Source organism: Salvia miltiorrhiza, chromosome 1, assembly GCF_028751815.1.
Source record: "Salvia miltiorrhiza cultivar Shanhuang (shh) chromosome 1, IMPLAD_Smil_shh, whole genome shotgun sequence".
Classification (NCBI taxonomy): Eukaryota; Viridiplantae; Streptophyta; class Magnoliopsida; order Lamiales; family Lamiaceae; genus Salvia; species Salvia miltiorrhiza.
The window spans coordinates 32,731,892-32,754,802 of NC_080387.1; the positions used below are offsets into that span (position 1 = coordinate 32,731,892).

The 22,911-nt window shown below is 35.5% G+C and overlaps 5 protein-coding genes and 1 non-coding gene across 10 annotated transcripts in view; 3 read left to right on the forward strand and 3 right to left on the reverse strand.

Annotated features, from left to right (window-relative positions):
- LOC131020541 (uncharacterized) overlaps positions 1 to 22,911 on the reverse strand; it is a 1,142,091-nt gene that overhangs the window by 956,848 nt on the left and 162,332 nt on the right. The window lies entirely within an intron of this gene.
- Positions 95 to 5,829, forward strand: LOC131020443 (protein TIC 40, chloroplastic). Its single transcript, XM_057949247.1, has 14 exons — positions 95 to 649; positions 1,114 to 1,225; positions 1,391 to 1,448; positions 1,541 to 1,558; positions 1,911 to 2,193; positions 2,361 to 2,470; positions 2,560 to 2,620; positions 3,019 to 3,091; positions 3,977 to 4,017; positions 4,506 to 4,551; positions 4,815 to 4,909; positions 5,008 to 5,111; positions 5,234 to 5,281; positions 5,402 to 5,829. The coding sequence occupies exons 1-14, from the start codon at positions 439 to 441 to the stop codon at positions 5,453 to 5,455; spliced, it is 1,314 nt and encodes a 437-aa protein (XP_057805230.1). The 5' UTR covers positions 95 to 438; the 3' UTR covers positions 5,456 to 5,829.
- On the forward strand, positions 6,247 to 8,963 carry LOC131020236 (extensin-2-like). Its single transcript, XM_057948942.1, has one exon. It carries the CDS (start codon positions 6,329 to 6,331, stop codon positions 8,693 to 8,695), a length of 2,367 nt encoding a protein of 788 aa, XP_057804925.1. The 5' UTR covers positions 6,247 to 6,328; the 3' UTR covers positions 8,696 to 8,963.
- LOC131006560 (uncharacterized mitochondrial protein AtMg00810-like) lies at positions 11,233 to 12,537 on the reverse strand. The gene has a single exon (XM_057933705.1). It carries the CDS (start codon positions 12,535 to 12,537, stop codon positions 11,233 to 11,235), a length of 1,305 nt encoding a protein of 434 aa, XP_057789688.1.
- Positions 15,650 to 15,788, reverse strand: LOC131007411 (small nucleolar RNA Z247). The gene has a single exon (XR_009096113.1). It is a non-coding gene; the product is annotated as a small nucleolar RNA Z247 (small nucleolar RNA).
- Positions 20,094 to 22,429, forward strand: LOC131020764 (uncharacterized). Of its 5 annotated transcripts, none has more exons than XR_009100766.1 (4): positions 20,113 to 20,426; positions 20,572 to 20,721; positions 21,212 to 21,320; positions 21,903 to 22,429. XR_009100766.1 is itself a non-coding variant. In XM_057949775.1 (3 exons), the coding sequence occupies exons 2-3, from the start codon at positions 21,227 to 21,229 to the stop codon at positions 22,127 to 22,129; spliced, it is 321 nt and encodes a 106-aa protein (XP_057805758.1). In that variant the 5' UTR covers positions 20,094 to 20,426; positions 21,212 to 21,226; the 3' UTR covers positions 22,130 to 22,429. The 5 variants fall into 5 exon arrangements, 2 of the variants coding, with proteins under 2 accessions (XP_057805758.1, XP_057805765.1); XR_009100765.1 differs by having other exon boundaries at positions 20,117 to 20,426; positions 20,572 to 20,685; XR_009100767.1 differs by having other exon boundaries at positions 20,117 to 20,426; positions 20,572 to 20,622.

Consider the following 22,911-nt stretch of genomic DNA (forward strand, 5'->3'; position numbering starts at 1 on the left):
TTTAGTTAAAAATATTTGTTAAAGTTGTGCTCTTTGATTATAAATTTGTCACGAGAAAATGAAACAATATTCTCTCTTTAAATCTCTCCTTTCTTTTTTTTTTTTTTTACAAAAGATAATTTTATAATTTCTCATTCATTCTTTATGTCAATAAAGCAAAGTAAAAGTCCAAAAGATTCAAAATGCACTTTTGCCATACATAAAAAAAGAAAAAAGAAAAAAAATCCGCCATCTCACCGTTCGGGTCGGGTTCCTCCGGCCCATTTGAAAGGTCCGAATCCGATTCGCAATCTCGTTAACGCTTCCCCTGAATTACGTAAGTCACGCACAGAGCATTTGCCCTCTCTCCCTCTATCTCTCTCACACACTCACTCACTAACTCTCAAACTATTTCGATAGACTCAGCTAATCAGTAGGCAGCTGCTTTTACTGGTGAAAATGGAGAACTTGGGCATGGTTTCGTCACCCAAAATAGTATTGGGAGTCTCCCCAAATCCGAAGAACTCACTAATTTCAATTTCCAGCAAACAATTTGTCGGTCTTCCAAATTTACTCAGAAAAACGGGGAAAAGTTTCAGAAAGAGCAATCCTACTCCTTCGGTCTCGGTTGTTTCTTTCTTCGAGGCGCGCAAAGCCACCAAAACTATAGGTAACTGAATACAATCTTTTATTTAGACTATATGTTTCTCTGAATAGAGATGCAATTTTATAAATAAAAAGCTTTATGCTTGTGTTATATCTGTATCCAATACCTAATTTGAGGGGAGTTGGCGATTGCCTGAAGAGAATTTGGTATTTTGTGTTGTAGGCATTTATGGGAAGCAAGGAATTATTGGTAAATTAATTGTAAAGAAATCTTAGACGCTGTTAACTCATGAGTTTGTCTCTGAACTCAACTTAAATCAATGAATTATATAACAATGTAAAGTATATCCTCTTCCTTATTGAGTTATTTTGCATTCCAATATGCTTGTTCGGTTTTGGCTTATACTCCTATAACAATATAGAATGACCTCTTGAGAAGCTTTGTATATTGCTTCCTGTGTTTGTTACTGCATTTAATGATTTTAATCTGATATTGTTTTGTTTTTGCTGTTATTTCAATCATTTCAGTGGCGGAGAAAGTTGCAAGGGACTGTTTTGCTAGCATTGCTTCTAGTGGCCAACAAACATCGTCTGTTGGTGCAAATCCACAGATATCAGTTCCACCTACTTCTTCTCAAGTGTAATAATCCATTGATGTTTTTCTTATCTCTATGATCATAGCTATTATATGATTATTTTATAAAATCAATATAGATAGTAGTATTATTTTATTAGCATGCACTCTCATCCTTGCTATAATCTATGCCCAACTTCTTGATCTCTCTCTTTCTCTTCCCCAAAATAGGGGCTCACCTCTTTTCTGGATTGGTGTTGGTGTTGGTCTCTCAGCACTTTTTTCATGGGTGAGCTACTTTTTTCGTAGAAATTCCATTACTCTCGTTCCAACTTAATTATGTTCTTCAACATTTTATTAACTATATGCATTACATTACAGGTGGCTGGAAGAGTAAAGGTGAGTTACGCCTTTGCTGTCCAATCACTCCCATTCACTTTGTTAGTTATAGTCCATTAGCGTGATCACTAATGCTTATATCTCTGCATGCTTGTAGCATCAGCTGAAACAAAAGTGCTACGATTAGAAAATACATCTATAGTCATGCTTCTGTTACTTGTTGTCTTTCCTTTTATCTGTTTCTCTTTTTCCCGATCTACATGCAATGGATCAGGTCCATCCCTTAGTTAGTTACTTTTTATTTTATCCTGGAGTCCTACATTTGCGACATATATAGTTTGAGAAAACAGGCAAACATAAACCACCACTCTTTTCCTAGTCTGACTTTTTCAGAAAAATCTCACTGCTGCAGAAATATGCAATGGAACAAGCTTTTAAGACCTTCACACAACAGATGAATACTCAAAATAGCCCATTTGGAAACAATGCCTTTTCACCTGGCTCACCCTTCCCGTTTCCACCACCAGCAACGAGCCCAGCATCAGATTCGTTCAAAAGTGGAGCTCCTTCATTCACAAGTGGAACTCCTGCAGCTTCTCAATCTATAACTGATATACCTGCGACAAAAGTGGAGGATCCGCCGTCCACATCTGTCAACAATAAAGTAGAACCTCAGGATGCACCAAAGAAATACGGTATTTCCAAGCCTTTTATGTCTCTGATAATCCAAATATATTGTCTTAATAGAGCTTCCATCGACTATGAATCTTAGGGACTTTCTTTTATTGCTTTTTCCAGATATCCTCTATCCTTATGTTGTGTCAAATTTCATCGGATCTGAGTAAATATGCTCCCTTTTCAGCTTTCGTAGATGTCTCCCCAGAGGAGACAGTGCAGAAAAGTGCTTTTGAAGACTACAAGGAAACGATTCAGACAGATTCACCCAATAATTACTCACAGTCATCCCAGCAAGTAAGTTGGACCCTCACAGTCACAGTGACTGGACTTGTAATTTGTTACCACATGTTGGCCAATTTAATTATTTGAGCATCTTTCAATAGGTTTCTCAAAATGGCACGGCTTCAAACCAAGGAACAGGGGCATCAGAAGGTCCCTCCACTAGTAAGTTCAAACTGCATTCCTGTGTAGTTATTGTGTTTTACTTACTGAACTATCCAGGAATGTAAACTGAAATCGGATGGAGAGTCAAGTTTGTTAAACTGAAAAGTATTATTAACAAAATCTTAACAAACTTGGATGGAGAGTTTTCAAGATTTTGTTAAACTGCAATCGGATGGAGAGTCAAGTTTGTTAAACTGAAAAATATTATTAAGATTTTACATGTAGCATATTATAATAATAAAATTATTGCTTATTATCCATAAAAGATGAAGTTGGCCAGCTGACCATGTATACAGTTTCTATATTGTTTTTCGTTTCATTTTCTTGAGTAAAAGATTTTCTTTCACAAATTTTGCGGTAATAGAAATCAATTAAACTATTTATCTATAAATGAACAGGTAACCCCCTCTTGTCAGTGGATGCATTGGAGAAAATGATGGAAGATCCAACAGTGCAGAAAATGGTTTTCCCGTGAGATATCCTATACCCTTACGTTCAATTGTCGTACATAGTATTTAATTTACATGCATATGAGATGAGAGCTGAGACCTGTTAGAGATTTATCGAATCAAATATTTAACTTTAGATGGCATTGATGCCTTTAGATGAGAGCTGAAACTTTACTTTTGTTTTAACTAGAACGTCCATTCGTGCGATGCACGACGAACATCGAAATTAAATGACATGTTTAAATAATAAAAAAAATACTCTATATTATTATATTTGAAATGTATATTTTCAACATCTTGAATTTGAAACGTATAAAAAAAATAAATAAAATAATCCACATCAATTATTCAATAAAATCTTGAATTTGAAACGTATATTTTCAACTTTGTATAAAGTATAATGATAATTATAATTATTAAATAAATTTAAATTATTTGATAATGAAAAATGACATTACACATTATTCTCATTATTATTATTATTATTATTATTATTATTATAGAGTATTAAGCATCATAATAAATAAATCAATATTTTCATACACAAATATAAATAAAAAGTTGTAAAATGTTAATGAAGAGAGAAAAAATAAAATATTTTTAATTTTAATTTTTCATAATTTATTCATTTTTGATGATTTATTTATATCATATTAAAGATTTTTTCACGAACTTAAATTTAAGTTGTAGTATATTAAGTATTTTTTCATGAATTAAATTTGATGATGTTTAGAAAAAAAATTAAAGAAAAAAATAGAGAAAAAATTAGTGAAAGAAGAGAGAAAATGGAGGGGAAAGTTGGAGGTAAAAAACTCCTCTTTTATATATTATATAGATTTTGATGGTCAAACTAATTTGATCTTGTGCCTGTTATAGGGACTTATTACTTGTTCGTTATTATTTGCAGTTACTTGCCAGAGGAGATGAGGAATCCCACCACCTTTAAATGTAAGTTTGACTCTCCATCCGATTTCAAACCCTGGGGGAGCAATAATTTTCTGTTCTCTAGTTTTTAATTTAGGGTGAACTTATGGTGTTTCGTATCCATTCTGTTGGAAGGTTTTGCAGAGCAAGTCTTCTCTCATTTGCTATTCCAGTGGCTTATTTAAAAATAAAAATAATAAAAGGAAAGACAAGGGGGAACCTCAGAAACTTTGTTAATTTATAATTGACTAGTTCAATGCAAAGCTGAAAACTTTCAGAAAGACTTTGCAGTTAATACAGCATGTGGCATTTTTGTCACTCTACTGGGGAAAACATTACGAGGATTCCAGATTCCTTCGTTTCAAAACTTTCTTTTTGGAGCAGAATCTTAATTAAGAAAAGAAAGAGGCTAAAAGTGGTGACATCCTTAATATTTTATAAATATAATTAGGAATTTTTATCCTAAACTCTTTAATGAATATTCTTAATGACCTTTCCATGTAATGCTACAGGGATGTTACAAAATCCAGTGTACCGTCAACAACTTCAAGATATGTTGTAAGTAGTAGTACATCTTTATTGTCCATTGTTATAAAATTTCTGGAGATATTAGCTGCTTTTCCGATGGACTCAAAACATTTGAATATGTTAATCCTGCTCCATTTTGTTACGGTAAGTTTGTGTATGCACAACATCAGAGCATTTAGAAAATGAATTAGTTGGTTGGTTGAACGGATGATGTGGCTTTAGATGATATTGCCTATACTAAATCATGCAGGATCTTATATAGCAGTGATGTTTTCTCTACTTTATGTTTTCAGAAATAACATGGGGGGAAATCCTGAATGGGACAATCGCATGATGGATACGTTGAAGAACTTTGATCTGAGCAGCCCTGAGATCAAACAACAGTTTGGTGCGTGTTGCCCATTATTTCTATGTTGACGTCTAATGTTGATTAGGACTTAGGAGATACGTTGCAAGCATCTATACCTTCTGTGTTACTTAATGCAGATCAAATAGGCCTCACTCCTGATGAAGTCATATCTAAAATCATGGCTAATCCTGACGTTGCTATGGCATTTCAAAATCCAAGAGTTCAAGCAGCCATCTTAGACGTAAGCAATTTCTTCATTTCTCATTCCATCTGCTTAAACGCTCCCCCCAAAAATTACCCCTTTCGTCACACTCTCTTGCTATGTGTGTCAACTTCTGATTTCAGTTTTGGTCATTCTTGCAGTGTTCTCAGAACCCCCTAAGCATTGCCAAGTATCAAAATGACAAAGAGGTAAAGATAAAAGCATAACATAGTCAGTTCAATCAAACTGTTATCCCGTGCTTAGTTTTCTGCCAGTGCACGTGCATTTTAAATGCGCAGCTAATGCCTGATCTTAACCTTCTCTCTTAGGTTATGGATGTGTTCAACAAAATATCTGAACTCTTCCCGGGAACTTCACCTTGATTCTCTATATCCTAGCAAAGAGGCTAGGCTATAGATGTGCTTTGATTTCCCTGGGTAAATTTCTCCAAGAATGAGCTTCAAAATCCTTCTTTTTCGATGCATCACCAAGTCCTGTGCTACGAGTAAATGCTGTCGCCTCCACCTACGTAGACATTGTTTTACATTGCGATGGTACTTGCTCAAGTCTTGGTGTAGTTTTTGTTAGTTGTTAAGTCAAAACCTTCTTTTTGCTCTAGTAGCTTCAGATACGAATTTCAGTTATTCCTAGTTTTTTGGGTGAATGATGTTTTGAGATTTTCTGAGCTGTTGCATATGAGTCGTTATATATATGAATATAACAATTCAAGGATATGAATATATATAATTCAAGATTATACACATTTGTTATATATTTATTAATCAAGATATTTAAGATTTTGTGTCGCCAAAAATATGTAGTACTAGCCTTTTTTGTTGCAGTGGTCAGCACATCTTTGTTAACGTGCAGGAAAGTCTTATATGGCATAAGAGTTTGTTTATAAATAAAAGTATTCTTTGAGTTATTTATTAAGTAAAGCAACGGAACATGATGTATATACATTATTTCGTTGGAAACCTCTCACTCATATTAACTTATTATTTTTATAAATTTTTCTGAGAGAAAAACAAAGTATCAAACATGTAGTGGAAGAAGTGCAACATTATTCATTTAAAAATTGACCAATTCAGGCTTAAATGATTGAAATGTGTACAAGCAGTCTCCCACTATATTACAACTGGACAAACTGTGATTAAAATTAAAAAAAATTGTAAGCATATCACTAAATTGATGACTATATAAAGGTTCATATTTCTTCAAAGTTCAATCATCAAATACAGAGTAGAAGCCTCAAAATGAAAGAACTTGGGAAAACAGGGCAAATGCCCTTATTCGTATGCCTTCTAATTGTAAGCATTATGATCTCTCAAGTGTCTGCTTTCGATGCTTATGTTTACGCATCTCTCCCTACACCCAAAGAAATTACACATCCCGATTATAAATCATCACCACCTCCAAAAAAGGAAGAATACACCTACAAATCTCCACCTCCACCACCGAAAAAATACTCATATACCTCTCCCCCACCACCAACATACAAATACAAATCACCTCCTCCTCCAAAACACGTAGAACATCCTGAGTATACTTACAAATCCCCACCTCCACCATCAAAGAAGTACTCATACAACTCTCCTCCTCCTCCACCATATCAGTACAAATCACCTCCTCCTCCTAAACACGTTGAGCATCCAGAGTACACTTATAAATCTCCACCCCCACCTCCAAAAAAATACTCCTACACCTCTCCCCCACCACCAACATACGAGTACAAATCTCCTCCTCCTCCTAAGCACGTAGAACATCCTGAGTACACCTACAAATCCCCACCTCCACCACCAAAGAAGTACTTTTACAGCTCTCCTCCACCGCCACCATACCAGTACGAATCCCCTTCTCCTCCTAAGCACGTAGAACATCCTGAGTACACCTACAAATCTCCACCTCCACCACCAAAGAAGTACTCATACAGCTCTCCCCCGCCACCGCTATACCAATACAAATCGCCTCCTCCTCCTAAGCACGTAGAGCATCCTGAGTACAACTACAAATCTTCACCTCCACCACCTAAGTACTCTTACAGCTCTCCCCCACCACCATATCAATACAAATCGCCACCTCCTCCAAAACATGTAGAACATCATGAATACACCTACAAATCTCCACCTCCACCTCCAAAGAAGTACTCCTACAGCTCTCCTCCACCACCACCATATCAATACGAATCACCACCACCTCCAAAGCACGTAGAGCATCCTGAGTATACCTACAAATCTCCACCTCCGCCTCCAAAGAAGTACTCCTACAGCTCTCCTCCACCACCACCATATCAATACGAATCACCACCACCTCCAAAGCAGATAGAACATCCTGAATACACCTACAAATCCCCACCTCCACCACCAAAGAAGTACTCGTACAGTTCTCCCCCTCCGCCACCATATCAGTATAAATCACCTCCTCCTCCTAAGCACGTAGAGAATCCCAAGTACACCTACAAATCCCCACCCCCGCCTCCAAAGAAGTACTCTTACAGTTCTCCTCCACCTCCACCAAAGAAGTACTCATACAGCTCTCCCCCGCCACCACCATACCAATACAAATCGCCTCCTCCTCCTAAGCACGTAGAGCATCCCGAGTATAACTACAAATCTCCACCTCCACCACCTAAGAAGTACTCTTACAGCTCTCCCCCACCACCATATCAATACAAATCACCACCTCCTCCAAAACATGTAGAGCATCCTGAATACACCTACAAATCTCCACCTCCACCTCCAAAAAAGTACTCCTACAGCTCTCCTCCACCACCACCATATCAATACGAATCACCACCACCTCCAAAGCACGTAGAGCATCCCGAGTATACCTACAAATCTCCACCTCCGCCTCCAAAGAAGTACTCTTACAGCTCTCCTCCACCGCCACCATATCTGTACAAGTCACCACCACCTCCAAAGCAGATAGAACATCCTGAATACACCTACAAATCCCCACCTCCACCACCAAAGAAGTACTCGTACAGTTCTCCCCCTCCGCCACCATATCAGTACAAATCACCTCCTCCTCCTAAGCACGTAGAGAATCCCAAGTACACCTACAAATCCCCACCCCCGCCTCCAAAGAAGTACTCTTACAGTTCTCCTCCACCGCCACCGTATCAGTACAAATCACCACCACCTCCAAAGCACATAGAACATCCTGAATACACTTACAAATCCCCACCTCCACCACCAAAGAAATATTCATACAGCTCTCCCCCTCCGCCTCCATACCAGTACAAATCACCCCCTCCTCCTAAGCACGTAGAGCATCCTGAATATACTTATAAATCCCCACCTCCACCACCAAAGAAATATTCATACAGCTCTCCCCCTCCGCCTCCATACCAGTACAAATCACCCCCTCCTCCTAAGCACGTAGAGCATCCCGAATATACTTACAAATCTCCACCTCCACCAACAAAGAAATATTCCTACAGCTCACCCCCACCCCCATCATATCAATACAAATCACCACCTCCTCCAAAGGACATACAACATCCTGAATACACCTATAAATCATCACCTCCACCATATTATTATGCATCTCCTCCACCTCCATCACCATCTTTGCCTCTATCTTATTACTACAATTCACCCCCTCCTCCTAAGGAATACTAAAAGAGTTTGACTAATATTTCACTTTTGTGCCCGACGAGAGCTTAGTTCGTGTGGATTTTGTTGGTCTTCAAGATTTCCTGATTGTTCGTTTCTCCATTTATCCATCAACAATCAAGTGGTTCACTGAGATTGTTGATTTATCACGTTTGTATCATTGCCTTTTATTTTAGTTATCGATGAAAATTCATTATGTAATTCTGAATTATTAGTACCTCATGCGATTGTAAGGTTTTTGTGATCTATTTAATCGATTATCTTCTTCTTTCTATTACTTAACTCAATTAGGATTTATTAATCTTCAATTAAAATTTATTAATTCACAAGTAAACTTATAAATCATAATTCTTTTTCGTGATCTATTTAATCAATTATCTTCTTATTACTTAACTCAATTAGAATTTATTAATCTTCAATTAAAATTTATTAATTCATAAGTGAACTTATTAATTTCATTTTTTTAGAGGGGCTTATTAATCATAATTAAAATTTGATTATGATCGATGGACTGGGTATGGGCATCCAAATGTACCGTACTGTGATTCTTTCCAATATTCGATAGGCTAAATAAGGTTTTGATAAAAATTTGGACTCTATTGTTTTATTTGAGTATAACTAGTATTTGCATCCCGTGCAATGTACGAAAAATATTTTTATATTTATATAAAATTGATGTCAATTATATTACTCTCTCTGTCCCACTATAAGTGAAACCCCTTTTTTTGGGCACGGGAATTAATAATGCTGTATTTTGTGTATAGATGAAAAAGTGAAAAAAAATGTTTAAAAGATAAAACTTGTACTAAAAAAGGAAAGAGTCTCACTTATGGTGGGACACCCAAAATAGAAAGAGTCTCACTTATAGTGGGACGAAGGGAGTATTATATTTATAAACATAATAAAAAATTAATTTTAACTGAATATATTTGAGTTGAATATTGAAAAAGTAAAAAATATAGAGAATAATTCACTATAAAAAAATTGATATTATGAAAAAGAAAAAAAATTAAAAACAAAATAAAATAAAAAAGAATTACTAAAAATAGATTTATTCAAAAAAAGATGAGAGAGGAGAGAGATTTTTTTACAATTTTAATCTTTAAATAAATATAACTTTTACATTTTAAATAAAATATTTACATAAAATAAATTAAAGTTTTTTATCGTGACCTTTAATTTGATGTGCATATTAAATATTTTATAATTTTAGAAAGAAATAGAACAAAAAAAGAAGATAAAGAAAAAGAAAATAAAAAGAAGAAAATATAGTTACAAATAAACCTTTGATTTTATTGTAATGAATTAATTATCACTTAATTTTGAAATTAATTTAAAACTGAAAGTTACCTTTTTAATATATTATAGTCATGCTAAAGGTCGTCCTATATTGAAGTAACTTTTGTAAGAATTAAATACTATGAAAACTCGTGTACTGTTCTACCAATTATAAAGGCTGTAGGATAGTGCGTAAGATAGTGGGGATGTGAATGAGATGTGATTTATTTGTAACCTTCATATTATACATATTTTCAAAATTGTCATTCAAATCAATTTAAAATTAATTTGAAATCAATTTGAAATTGTTAGTTAGCTTTTTTAATACAGTATAGATATAGATTTGATAGCACAAATGCACAACCCTAAATCGTCAATCCTAAATAAACACGAAGATTGGATGGTTTGCGCAATTTAGTTACAAACATTTCTTGTAACACCCCAATCTAATTAAGGTGTTAACTTTAATTTTTAAATAAATATTTAATGTGGAAGTCTTTAAAAAAAATTAAAATCAACTTTTATAATAAATATTTTGAAAAACAATTTAAGGAAAGTAAATCCTTAAATAAAATAAACTTTTAGAAACACTTTTAAAATGATCTAAAAGATATCAATTTTTTAATAATATATTCAAATACTAACTTTGATTTAAAATCGACAATCAACATCTTGTAATAAAGCGTGACATAAAGATGTCATGAAAATATCTAAGTATTAAGTAAAATTTGTGCTAAACAAAACTTAATACTTAAATTAGATGAAAATCAAATCAACTAACTTGATAAATGACTTGATGCGCCCATTCGACCCTCCACTCGTCTCCAGCGTCAAAACACGTGAAAATGTTAATATGAGATGAGCATACAAAGTATACTCAGTGTGGGTTATCATGCAATAACTGTCCACGTTAATAAAATGATAACACATACGTTCTGCTGTAACATTCATAACTGAAAGTCGCACGATGGCGTACCAAGGAAATTTCCGTCCTAGACCAATTATGTTGGCCCTTGGTGAAAGAAAATAGCATAAAAGAAGAAAAAGATTTCATGCTGCAACTTGACATTTGTATTATAAAAATGGTGAAAGACTGACTATTACAAAAGCAAGTCTCTGCAATATATACACAGCAAACGAATATACTAGAACCTCAACTCTAGTAACCCTAATACAGCTGTTCTAGTGTACTACATAAAGACAAAGAATAAAGCTGCATGAAAACATAAATATCATAACAGAAAAGCCAAACTTTATTTTGACTTTCACGTGCTGTGTTGAACTGATTCATGGCTTGAGAAAGCATCTTCATTTGAGTGTGTCTTCATCCTACATGACACAAGATGTTGGGTATCATGCTGAGGTGGAGCAAGCTTGGTATGAATAAGACTTCTAACAGGCTCCCTCAATTCGATCGCAGTTAAAGAACAAACCCCCAACGCATTCTTTAAGCGCGAGAAGAATTGCAAGCTAAGTGGCTTGGTCAGAATATCAGCACATTGATCTTGAGAAGGTACATGTCTAAGATCAATCAAACCAGCAGAAACTTTATCTGTAACAAAATGAATATCCAACTCAATATGTTTAGTTCTAGCATGCATAACTGGATTAGAGGCTAGAGCTATAGTGCTCATGTTATCCACCCAAATGACAGGAACTTTCACACTGATAGATAATTCAGAAAGAAGAGATTTTACCCAAGAGATTTCTGATACAACATGAGCCAAGCTTCTATATTCTGCTTCTGTACTTGATCTAGAAACAACCGCCTGTTTTTTTGAGCTCCAAGAGATAAGACTCTTTCCCATATAAACACAATAGCCTGTTGTGGACCTTCGGTCATCAAAATCACCTGCCCAATCCGAGTCACAAAAACCAGTAACAGTGCAAGATGATTTTTGCATATGCAGGCCATGATCTTTAGATCCAGCAATATACCTCAATATCCTTTTAACAGCCTTCCAGTGGGAATCAAGAGGAGCCGACATATATTGACTTACCTTGTTGACACTAAAAGCTATCTCTGGTCTTGTTATGGTAGCATATTGAAGTGCTCCAACTGTGCTTCTGTAAAGCTTTCCATCGACATTACTGACTCCATCCCCCTTGGAAAGAAGACAAGAAGACACCATTGGAGTAGGACATCCTTTAGCATCTTGCATTTTCAGTTTGTGGAGAAGGTCCTTAATATATCCCCCTTGGCTCAAATGCAGACCATGAGCGGTTTTGGTAATTTCAATACCAAGAAAATGATGAACATCACCAAGATCTTTAAGAGAAAAATGAGTGTTAAGTTGATGTATAACCTGCTGAATGTCTGAAGGCAATGAACCAGTAATTAATATGTCATCAACATAAATGAGAAGATATATGGTAGAGCCACCGCTGATTCGAAAAAATAAGGAATTATCTGCCTTGGATTGAGAAAACCCAAGCTTTAGAAGAACGGACTTGATGGTGAGGAACCAGGAACGAGAAGCCTGTTTAAGACCATATATAGCCTTCTTGAGTTTGCAGACCATAGGTGCAGGACCAGAACTAGGTGGCTCAAAGCCAGGAGGTGGCTTCATATAAATTTCTTCTTGTAAGTCACCTATTTAGAAAAGCATTGTCAACATCTAAATGAGTAATCTTCCACCCAAAATTAACAGCCAAAGATAGAATAATTCTGATGGTAGCAGGCTTCACAACAGGGCTGAAGGTCTCATTGAAATCGAAGCCTGGTTCCTGAGAGAAACCCTGAGCCACAAGACGAGCTTTATAGTGTGAAATGGACCTATCAGCATGGCGTTTGATCTTAAAAACCCATTTGCAGCCAATGGCATGTTTGCCAGGAGGAAGAGGACAGAATATCCAGGTGCCTTTCTTGACTAAAGCATAAATTTCAAGACCCATGGCTTTCATCCAAACTTCAAGGTTCATAGCCTCAGTGTGAGTTTTTGGCTCAACATAAAGATAATCAAACTGATCACGAGTTTCAGATTGATAAGCTCTTGGATATTTGGGCTTGAAGGTACCTGCTTTAGAACGAGTAACCATAGGATGAGTAGCAACTGTAAAAGGTGGTGGTTCATTGTTAGTAGTATTGTTCATAGAGGGATTAGAGTGAGCAGGTGATTGATTAGGGACAGACGTGGAAGAAGATGAAGATTGAGCAGGAGAGTGATGTGGAGAATTAGGAGGGGAGGAATCAGAGGAGGATTGATGGGGTGATGGTGGTGGAGTGAAGTCAGGGACAATAGCAGGTGGAGGAGTGAGTGAAAAATTTGGAACAACAGGGGTAGTAGGGGGAGGAGGAGATGTGGAAGATGAAGTAGACTGGTAAGGAAAAACACTTTCATCAAAAATGACATCTCTGCTGATGACTAACCTACCGGTCTTGAGAAGAATCTTATAGCCTTTGTGTTGAGTACTATAACCTATGAAGGTACCAGGTGAAGATCTGTATTGAAGCTTGTGAGTGTTAGAGGGTCTGAGATAAGGGTAGCATAGGCAACCAAAAACCTTAAGCAGAGAGTAGTCTGGTTTCTTATGAAAGAGCTGTTCATAAGGAGTGGAAAAATGTAAAGCATTGGTGGGTGTTCTGTTGATGATAAAAACAGAGGAGATAAAAGCATCATCCCAAAATTTGGTAGGAAGGTTAGCTTGAGCTAAGAGAGACAGTCCCATCTCAACAATATGCCTATGTTTTCTCTCAGCTAAGCCATTTTGTTGAGGAGTATATGGGCAAGAAATACGATGCAATATCCCAGTGTTTTGAAGAAATGAAGTTAAACCTTGATACTCACCACCCCAATCGGTTTGTATAATTTTGATGCGCTTGGAAAACAGGTTTTCTACCATGGCTTTGAAGTTTTGAAAAATGGTACTAACTTCAGACTTGTGTTTGAGAAGGTAAATCCAAGTGAAGCGGCTGTGATGATCAATAAAAGAAAAATAATAGCTGAAACCATTTCTAGAAGTCACAGGTGAAGGCCCCCAAAGATCACTATGAATTAGTGCAAGAGGTTCATTATGAAGAGATGAAGAGTTAATGTAAGGTAATCTGTGAATCTTGGAGACAGAACATGAATGACAAATGCTTGGAGTTTTCATTGATGAAAAGGGAATATTACAACTATTAAGGGCTTTCTTAACAATATCATAAGCACAGTGGCCCAATCTCATATGCCAAATGTCTAAACAAGATTCTAAACTGGAATAACTACTAGAAACAGATAAAACAGCAGGGCTGGAGTCAGCAGAATGAGCAGGAAGGCTCTTGATTGAAGGAGACTGAGAGTGGGGAAAAACAGCATGTGGAGTCTTGTGAAATGAGAACTGGTATAAACCATCTTTAAGGGTGCCCTTGAGGAGTATGGCCTTGGTTTCCTGGTCCTTAACAACACAAAATGAAGGGTGAAATTCAAAGAAAACATGATTGTCACGAGCAAACTGAGAAACACTGAGTAAGTTCTTAGTTATGTTAGGAACATGCAGAAGATTTTTTAGAAAGAAATTTTTGGTGTGAGGGGAAGATGTGAGAACAGAATCACCTATATGATCAATATTAACAAGTGAACCATTTCCCATTTGCAGATGCTTACCTCCATGATACTCTGAGGCCGAATGAAATGAGTTATAATCATGTGACACATGATTTGTTGCACCAGAATCAGGGTACCAAGTGGAGACACTCCCACTGTCAAAGTTGAGATCAGACTGAGAAGAAGAAGTGGGAAGCTGAGCCATATTCACACCTGGTTGTTGAGTGAAATGATGTTGGTGAGAGTTTGGTGGGAGGTTGTGTTGGTTTCCAGAGGAAGGCCTGACGTTGTTGTTGTTCCTAGGCTGTGAAGGAACAAAATTTGGCTCAAACCTATGCCAACATCTAGGGCTGTAAACGAGCCGAGCCGAGCCGAATACAAGCAGGCTCGAGCTCGGCTCGAGCTCGATTCGAGCTTTTATCTTGATGATCGAGCTCGGCTCGTCACCCACATACTAAGCTCGAGCTCAGTTCGAGTTCGGCTCGGGTGATGCTCGATAATGTCGAATTCGAGCTTGAGCTCGAGCTCGGCTCTTTAGATGTTCGTATATATGATGTTCAAGCTCGAATTTGTTATAAATTTAACAAAATCTTCTTAATTAATATGTGATTCGAGTTTGAGTTTGACTCGTTTAAGGCTCGTGTACTAACTCGATTGAAGGCTCGACTGAAGGTTCGTGAACAGGCTCGCGAACAATAAATTCGAACATGTTCGCGAGCTCAACGAGCCGAGCACTGTCAGGCTCGAGCTCGACTCGATAAAAATTTCGAGCTCAAAATCAGGCTCGAGCTCGGCTCGTTTATTATCGAATCGAGCTCCGAACGAGCTTTTTTCGAGCCGAATCTCGAATAGCTCGCGAGTAGCTCTATTCATTTACAGCCCTACCAACATCTATCTGCAGTGTGACCAGGAATACCACAGACTTGGCAAATAGGCTTATTCCCACCATATCGACCTCCATTTCTTCCACCACGACCATTACCTCTGCCTCTTCCACCAAAGCCACCTCTAGCTTGATGATTGTTTCCTTGATAACCTCTTCATCTTCCTATTTGAGTGGCAGAATTATTGTTTTGAGAGCCACTTGAAACAAAGTTGGCTGAAGGCTGAGAGCCTTCAGAGTTCACAATTTGAGATTTAGCATATTCTACTCGTTGCTCAAAGCTCAAGAGCAAGGAGCTCACATCACCTAGGCTCCAAACTTCAGGTTTGGAAGTAATAGTCACCATTACTGAATCATATTCAGAACCCAAACCAGAAAGAGTGTGCATAATCTGGTCATCTTCATTCACTTGATAACCTGCAGAGCCAAGAAGGTCACAACAGGTTTTAATCTTGTTGAGATAGTCTCTCATTGGAAGAGAGTCTTTCTTGAGAGTCTGCAGCTGCAGCTTGTACTGCATCACTTTGGCTTTAGACTGATTTGAGAAGTTTTTTAGGAGAGATTCCCAAATCTCTTTGCTAGTATTCAAACCAACAACTAAAATCATGGTGCTTTCCGTGAGAGAAGATTGGATCCAAGCAGAAAGAAGTTGATCTTGGAACATCCAAGCATGATATTCAGGTAGAGTGGAAGAGGGTGGATCTTCAGTGAGATATTTTTCAAGGCCCAAACCTCTAACGTTGGCCATAATTTGCTGTTTCCAAATGAGAAAATTTGTGTCATTTAGTTTGACTGATATTTGGTTGTTTTGAGGAAGTATGTGGATTTGAGTTTGGTTGTTTGTGTTTGCCATGATAGAGACTTGACAAGAAAAAAAAAAGGGGGAGGGTGAGTATCGAGAGACAGGTCCTTAATCAACCTGCTTTGATACCATGAAAGAAAATAGCATAAAAGAAGAAGAGATTTCATGCTGCAACTTGACATTGGTATTATAAAAATAGTGAAAGACTCACTATTACAAAAGCAAGCCTCTGCAATATATATGCAGCAAACGAATATACTAGAACCTCAACTCTAGTAACCCTAATACAACTGTTCTAGTGTACTACATAAAGACAAAGAATAAAGCTGCATGCAAACATAAATATCATAACAGAAAAGCCAAACTTTATTTTGACTTTCACGTGCTGTGTTGAACTAATTCATGGCTTGAGAAAGCATCTTCATTTGAGTGTGTCTTCATCCTACATGGCACAAGATGTTGGGTATCATGCTGAGGTGGAGCAAGCTTGGTATGAACAAGACTTCTAACACTTGGCTACTATGGTTGCAACCATAACTTTAACATATAAATCGCATTATGGCATACCAAGGACTGTGACGTCCTGAACCAATCATGATGGCCCCTAGTGATATTTAATTTAACTCATATATGGTAAACACATAATATTAAAATGGACAACAATTAACCACAATATGTATTTAAATAAATCTCACATCTGAAACTTGAACTTGAAAGCTGACTTGAATAGTTAAATCAAGAGTTACGTCCTAATCGCGCCACACCTAATTAAATAAATTCAAATAATTTATTAGGGCTTAAGTAAACTTTAGAAATACTTTAAATCATAAGAATTTATTCTATAAGAACACTAAAACCATTTATTTAATAAATAAATAATTAAAGATATTTTATTATGAAAATTCAACCCAATTGATAATTTAAAACTATGACAAATTTATAAACACTATTTCAAATTAAAATTAGAAGTCAGTTAAATAAATAAATCAAAGCCCAATTATATTTATTAGTTAAGGGTGATTCTATTCACAACCTCATTTTACTCACTATAGCCCCCATATAAAATAATAATTATAAAATTACTATTTTATTCTATTATTCATAGCCTTAAAATAAATTAAATTAAATCTCTACTTTTGTATAGTCCCCAACGCAAACGCAATTCACGACATAAACTGTTCTTAATTATTTTCATAGCCAAATTGAATTCTAAATTTTACTATCTTCTTGCCTTACGTTTGTACCATTTCTTCCCAGAATTAAAATTCTGAAAAATAAATTCCAAAACCATCACACATCCCATAGTTAAAATTTGGCTATTAAATTTCCAAACCAATCATGGCTGCTATGAACCTTTTGGAAAATCTATGATATCAAATTTCTCATTAAATCAACCACTCGCTGCTCGAAGCGAGCGGCGCCGCCTACCTCGGTCCCTACACCACCATGGAAGCCTATCCACTAGTACGGCATCCCCTACTTAGTCAATCTGCCCGGGTTAGGTCAACGGATCCAGGAAGAGCTCTACTCCGTGTCGTTGGTCCATGGCCTCACCCGCCTCGATGAGCTTGAGGGCGTGGAGCAGGGCCATTACAAGAGACTGCCGGTGGTTGTGGCGGCGGACATGATGTGGAGGCGTATGTTGGGCATAGGGATTTTGGGGAGAAGTTGTGGAATATGTGTGGGGAGGTGGGATTGAGTGAGTATAATGTAGAATTGGGGAAAAGGTATGCGAGGAGGGAAGATAGACGTATTGATCGTTGTTTCATTGATGATATCCACAAATTCATTTTGGAGGGCAATTTCTCTCTTTATTCATGAATTAGGTTCTTTTACAATCGTTTTCAGATTGAAAGAAAGCATCTTCTTTCACATTTTTCTTGTTTACCAATACCAAATAGCTGTCGTGACTATGAATATGGCATTTGTGTAAGATTCTTATGATGAAATTATTGTTTTCTCTTTGTTTCTTGTTGTTTGTGATTTGAGATAAATTAATATATGGCATTTTGCTCCTGTTTGAAAAAAAAAGTTCTCATCGGAATCAGAGTGTTCATTAGAATCTGGTTCTACAAATATTTTACCAATACCAACCTCGTCGTTATGGGAATCAAAGTGTGTTTGCATGTGAATAAAAAATATTTTTTTTAAAATAAAATATTATCAACTTTAGATAAGCAATAATCTAATATATGGATCAGATTGATGCAACACATTACATAATCATATATAATAAGATTGAGAAAATTGCATCTAAATACACAAACTTTGCCAAAAATTCATATTTGACGCGAAGTTAGGATTTTACATTTTAATACACCAACTTTCGTTGTTGTCCAAATTTGACACGACTTAATTCTTAAAAATTCAAAAAATAACCCATTTTCGTAATTAATTATACAAAGACCCACATATGTTATAATTTGGGACATTTAAATCAAAACAAGATATTTCCTTGTGATGTTTTCTTTTAAACCATTTTAGGCGCGGATCAAATATTAAAAGAAAACATCATAAGGAAATATCTTGTTTTGGTTTAAATGTCCCAAATAATAGCATAAGTGGGTCTTTGTATAATTATTTACAAAAAGGGGTTGTTTTTTGAATTTTTAAGAATTAAGTCGTGTCAAATTTGGACAACAACAAAAGTTGGTGTATTAAAATGTAAAATCCTAACTTCGCGTCAAATATGGATTTTTGTCAAAGTTTGTGTATTTTCACGCAATTATCCCAATAAGATTCTACGTTTTTATTTTAGTCTTAACATAATTAAGTATTAATTAATTCAAACATTTAAGTTCTATAAAGTTAAAGAAAAAAAAAATAGAACTAAAAATACTTAAATTTATATATCGACAATCAATTTTTTTAATTTTTAAGAAAAAAAAGTGTATATCCTATATAACTATATATTACATCCACAAAATTAGCATTTTAATTTATATTTTTCTAAATTTTCTTCGTCAAAAACATCAATAAAATATTTATCTACTCAATTATATTTATAATTTTTATACTTTTAAAGTGATGTAAAATGTAAATTAGTAAAATAAAATAATTTCATTCCGTTTCTAAACATTATTTCTAGCTACCTATCATAGGAATGGAATCAAACAAATAATTACAATTTCATTCCTTTGATATTCTTTGCGCATACCAAACATATGAATCACTTAAGGTTTGTCATTCGTTTCTCATCTCCATTCCATTTCATTTCACCCTCATTCCATTCAATCATACCAATCATCTCCTTGCTGTTATTAAAATTATAATTCGTTTATGAAAAAATAGTTTATTTATGGTATTTTAGTATGTTCACAAAATACTTCATTTTTATTAATATATACTAGCCTCCAATTTATATTATCCCCCAATATATTAATTTATTTGCTTGATCATTTTTTCACTCACAATATATTCAATCATTTTTATTAAAATTGGTATCAGTTTCTTTTAGGATTATTTTTTAGAGATAAATGGAGTATGTTTCTGTTAAATAATTTTATTGTATTGTCGATTGGAGTACTTTTTTTCATTCAGACAATTAAATATATATTTTTAAGAGACAATTCAATATACTTTTGATATCGCAATTTTTGACAACAAGAAAAATATTACTCCCTCTGTCCTCGTAAAAATTATTCATTTGTAAATGTCACGAGTTTTAATAAAGTAGTTGAATGTGTTGTGAGTGGAGTAAGAGTCTCAGTTTATTGTGAATGAAAAATTCACTAAAAATAAACTGAATATATTTTATGAGGACGAACGAAAATAATAAATTGGATACATTTTATGAGGGCACGAGGAAGTAGTAAATATTCGTGAACTTGGATAAAATCATAAAAGCCACAAGATTGATTCAAAAGTCACCAATTTATTTTAAAAAGAAAAGAAAATATAAGAGTTTTATGTGTGTGAAATAGGAAATTTAATTCAACGAGTAAAATAAATAATTGAAGAAAAGGTTTTAGCTTCTCTGCGGAAGGCAGAACTACCATTAAACAATATTTCAACCTTTTTTTCACTTACTCAAATTTCTCGAGAATTCACGGCCCCATATTGTTTGTTGCCTCTTCGTATCGATTCAATTATTTGCGATCAATTGCTCCAAATTCAACCAATTCCATCTAAATAGTGGATTTGAGCTGAGATTCAAGGAGCTTGCAGACGAATAAAGGAGTAGATTTGAAGTGAAAGAGTACACCGAGTTGAATTCCGTTGAAGTGAGCCTCGACTTGTTTCTCAATTGTAAGTTTGGTTAGCTCTAATGCACTAAAAAATCTGTTTTGTTTTCGAATTGTATGTGTTGGTGTTGTGTGCTTGGGAAAATTGGACTTTTTTACTTGTGTGCGAAATTCCAAGTTAACGTGTTTGTATTTTTGCCTCTTCGAAGGTTGCGTTTTGGGAATTCCTTATATTTTCTCGCTGAAGACTCGAAGTTAAGGTGTTTGTGTTTTTGCCTCTGAGAAAGTGATTTTTGCCTCTGAACTGTTGTCGAAAGTTCAAAGTGAGATTTTGAATGCCTCCCTTCATTGATTATTAGGTTTGATTTTGTCGCGATCTTCATAAAGTTGGCAACTTCAGTAGAATATCTACATTAGATGAAGATCTGGAATAGCAAGAACGGCGTTTGTATCTTATCACACAACAAAGTTTTCTAAAATATATATATATATATATATATATATATATATCTAGAGTGATTCTCTTATTGATAACAAGTTCATTACATCATAAAGACTTTGCTGTTTTACTTTGATCAACTCAAATTCTTGATTGTTGCATAAAAGGCTGCTCAAATATTGCGATCTATATCCATGTCAGGAACTTTCAGTCACAATCTAGTTTGGTTCGGTTGTGAATGACCCCTTTTGACTTAATCATGATATGCTTGTAAACCCTAATTATATTCCGAACTTTGCTGAAAGCTTAGCTTTCTTGTTTTTGGCTCTTGCTAGTCCTGCACTTCATTTTGTTTGTTGCAAAGCACTGGTACTGTTTATTTGATAACTTTTGATCTAACACGTCTACAGATTGGAGGAGCCGTAATGGAAGTCATGAGCAAGTTCTTAATTGCATCGATACTTATGTGGACCGTGCCTATTGCAGTATTATACGGGTTTAACCATAATTTATTCCCTGGTAATCTTCCTCTGACAACTTAATCTCATTGATTTTCTTCACATTCTTGATTTGTGGCATCTTTATAGCTTTGCGGTTCTGTAAATGTACCTTCTATTTGACATAGGATAGCTTAATTGCTGGTGGTGGTCAGTAATAGATGCATCTACATGATTACATGCAATAGCATTTCTGTATAAATTAACACAAATCTTGTTTCGAGGGAGAAGAATTTTTACTGATTATTTAGTGATCCGAAAGTGTCGAAAACAGTTTTTATTAGGAGTGAGAAGAAAACTGAAAAAATGAAGATTGAACCGAACCAAACACTGAGTACTCTTATCAGACGAGTGAATGATATCTCCATAGAGAGATCCCAGAATTCCAATCTGTAATCCACTTCTATGGTTTCTCCATCCTGTTCTTACATATTGATTCCTGTTCAAGATTTTGTGGCTGAAAATCACATTTATCAGTCTCCATTACCTCAAAATATTGTTCACAATTTACCAAATTTTATTCAATATAAAAAAGGGTTAATTGCAATTATATGTGTGTAACAAACGATGTTGCTGCCACTCATTTCTCGTGTATTTGGAGCAGGTTCAGCTAGCTTGTCCGCGGAGTCCCTGACACTGTGGAGTGGAATCCTTGCAGTGGTCTCCGTAAATGTGGTTATTGTGCTCTACATCATCTCAGCCATGAGAGAGCCATCCTCGGACAAACACGAGCCTGATCCTAGATTCCTAGCAGATGCAAAGGCTAGCATAAAGCAGCAGCCGGGACCAACTGAAGTCGACTCATCATCAGACCGTGCAAAACAAGAATAGCTGATGTTAACTGAGTACGAGGTAATTTCAGCTCTGATTTCTGAAAGAACCCTAGACAAACGAGCAGCGAGATTATCGATAGTTTCAACCTGCTTCTCTTCCATGATCAGAGTTTGTGTATGAGCCAAGAAGTCTGAGTTTTTGGTCTTAAATTGCATTTGCCCTTGTTTTTTTATTCTTTTTTTTTTTCCCGAGAATTTTCTTGATTATTACTCCATTTGGATATAGAGTTCAGTTACCACTCGGCATTTTTGTAGTTGATATTTATAAAAATTGATGACTTATTGGACTTTCATTCCTCAATTCTAAGTTTTTCTCAGTGGTTTCTTGTTTTCTCCCCCTCTCTCCAGTTTCAGTGTTCAACCAAATAATAATAGGGAAAAAAAAAACAAAAAAGTTGGTATTAACTGCTCCAAGAATTCTTGGAGTCAACCTTAAAAGAAAAATAAGATGAGATCAATGGGAGAGAGGGAATAATATTTTGGAGTTGGTATCAAATAATTGTGAGTTATTAGTTGTGGTTGTTTGCTTAACCCTTTTATATGTTCTGCTTTTTAACAAAACGATATTCTATTTCATAAAGTTTCCATTAAACATAAACTTCACTCAAACTAATTATATCAAACTTATACGATAATTCTATTTTTCTTGCTCATAGAATTGCACGTGAACTAAACTACTTTACGAGACACGATATTATTTTTTTTAGCTCTAAAAATCAAGTAAATTCACCACATATATATATCCACGAATTAATGATCGAATTATGCATAAACTGATCA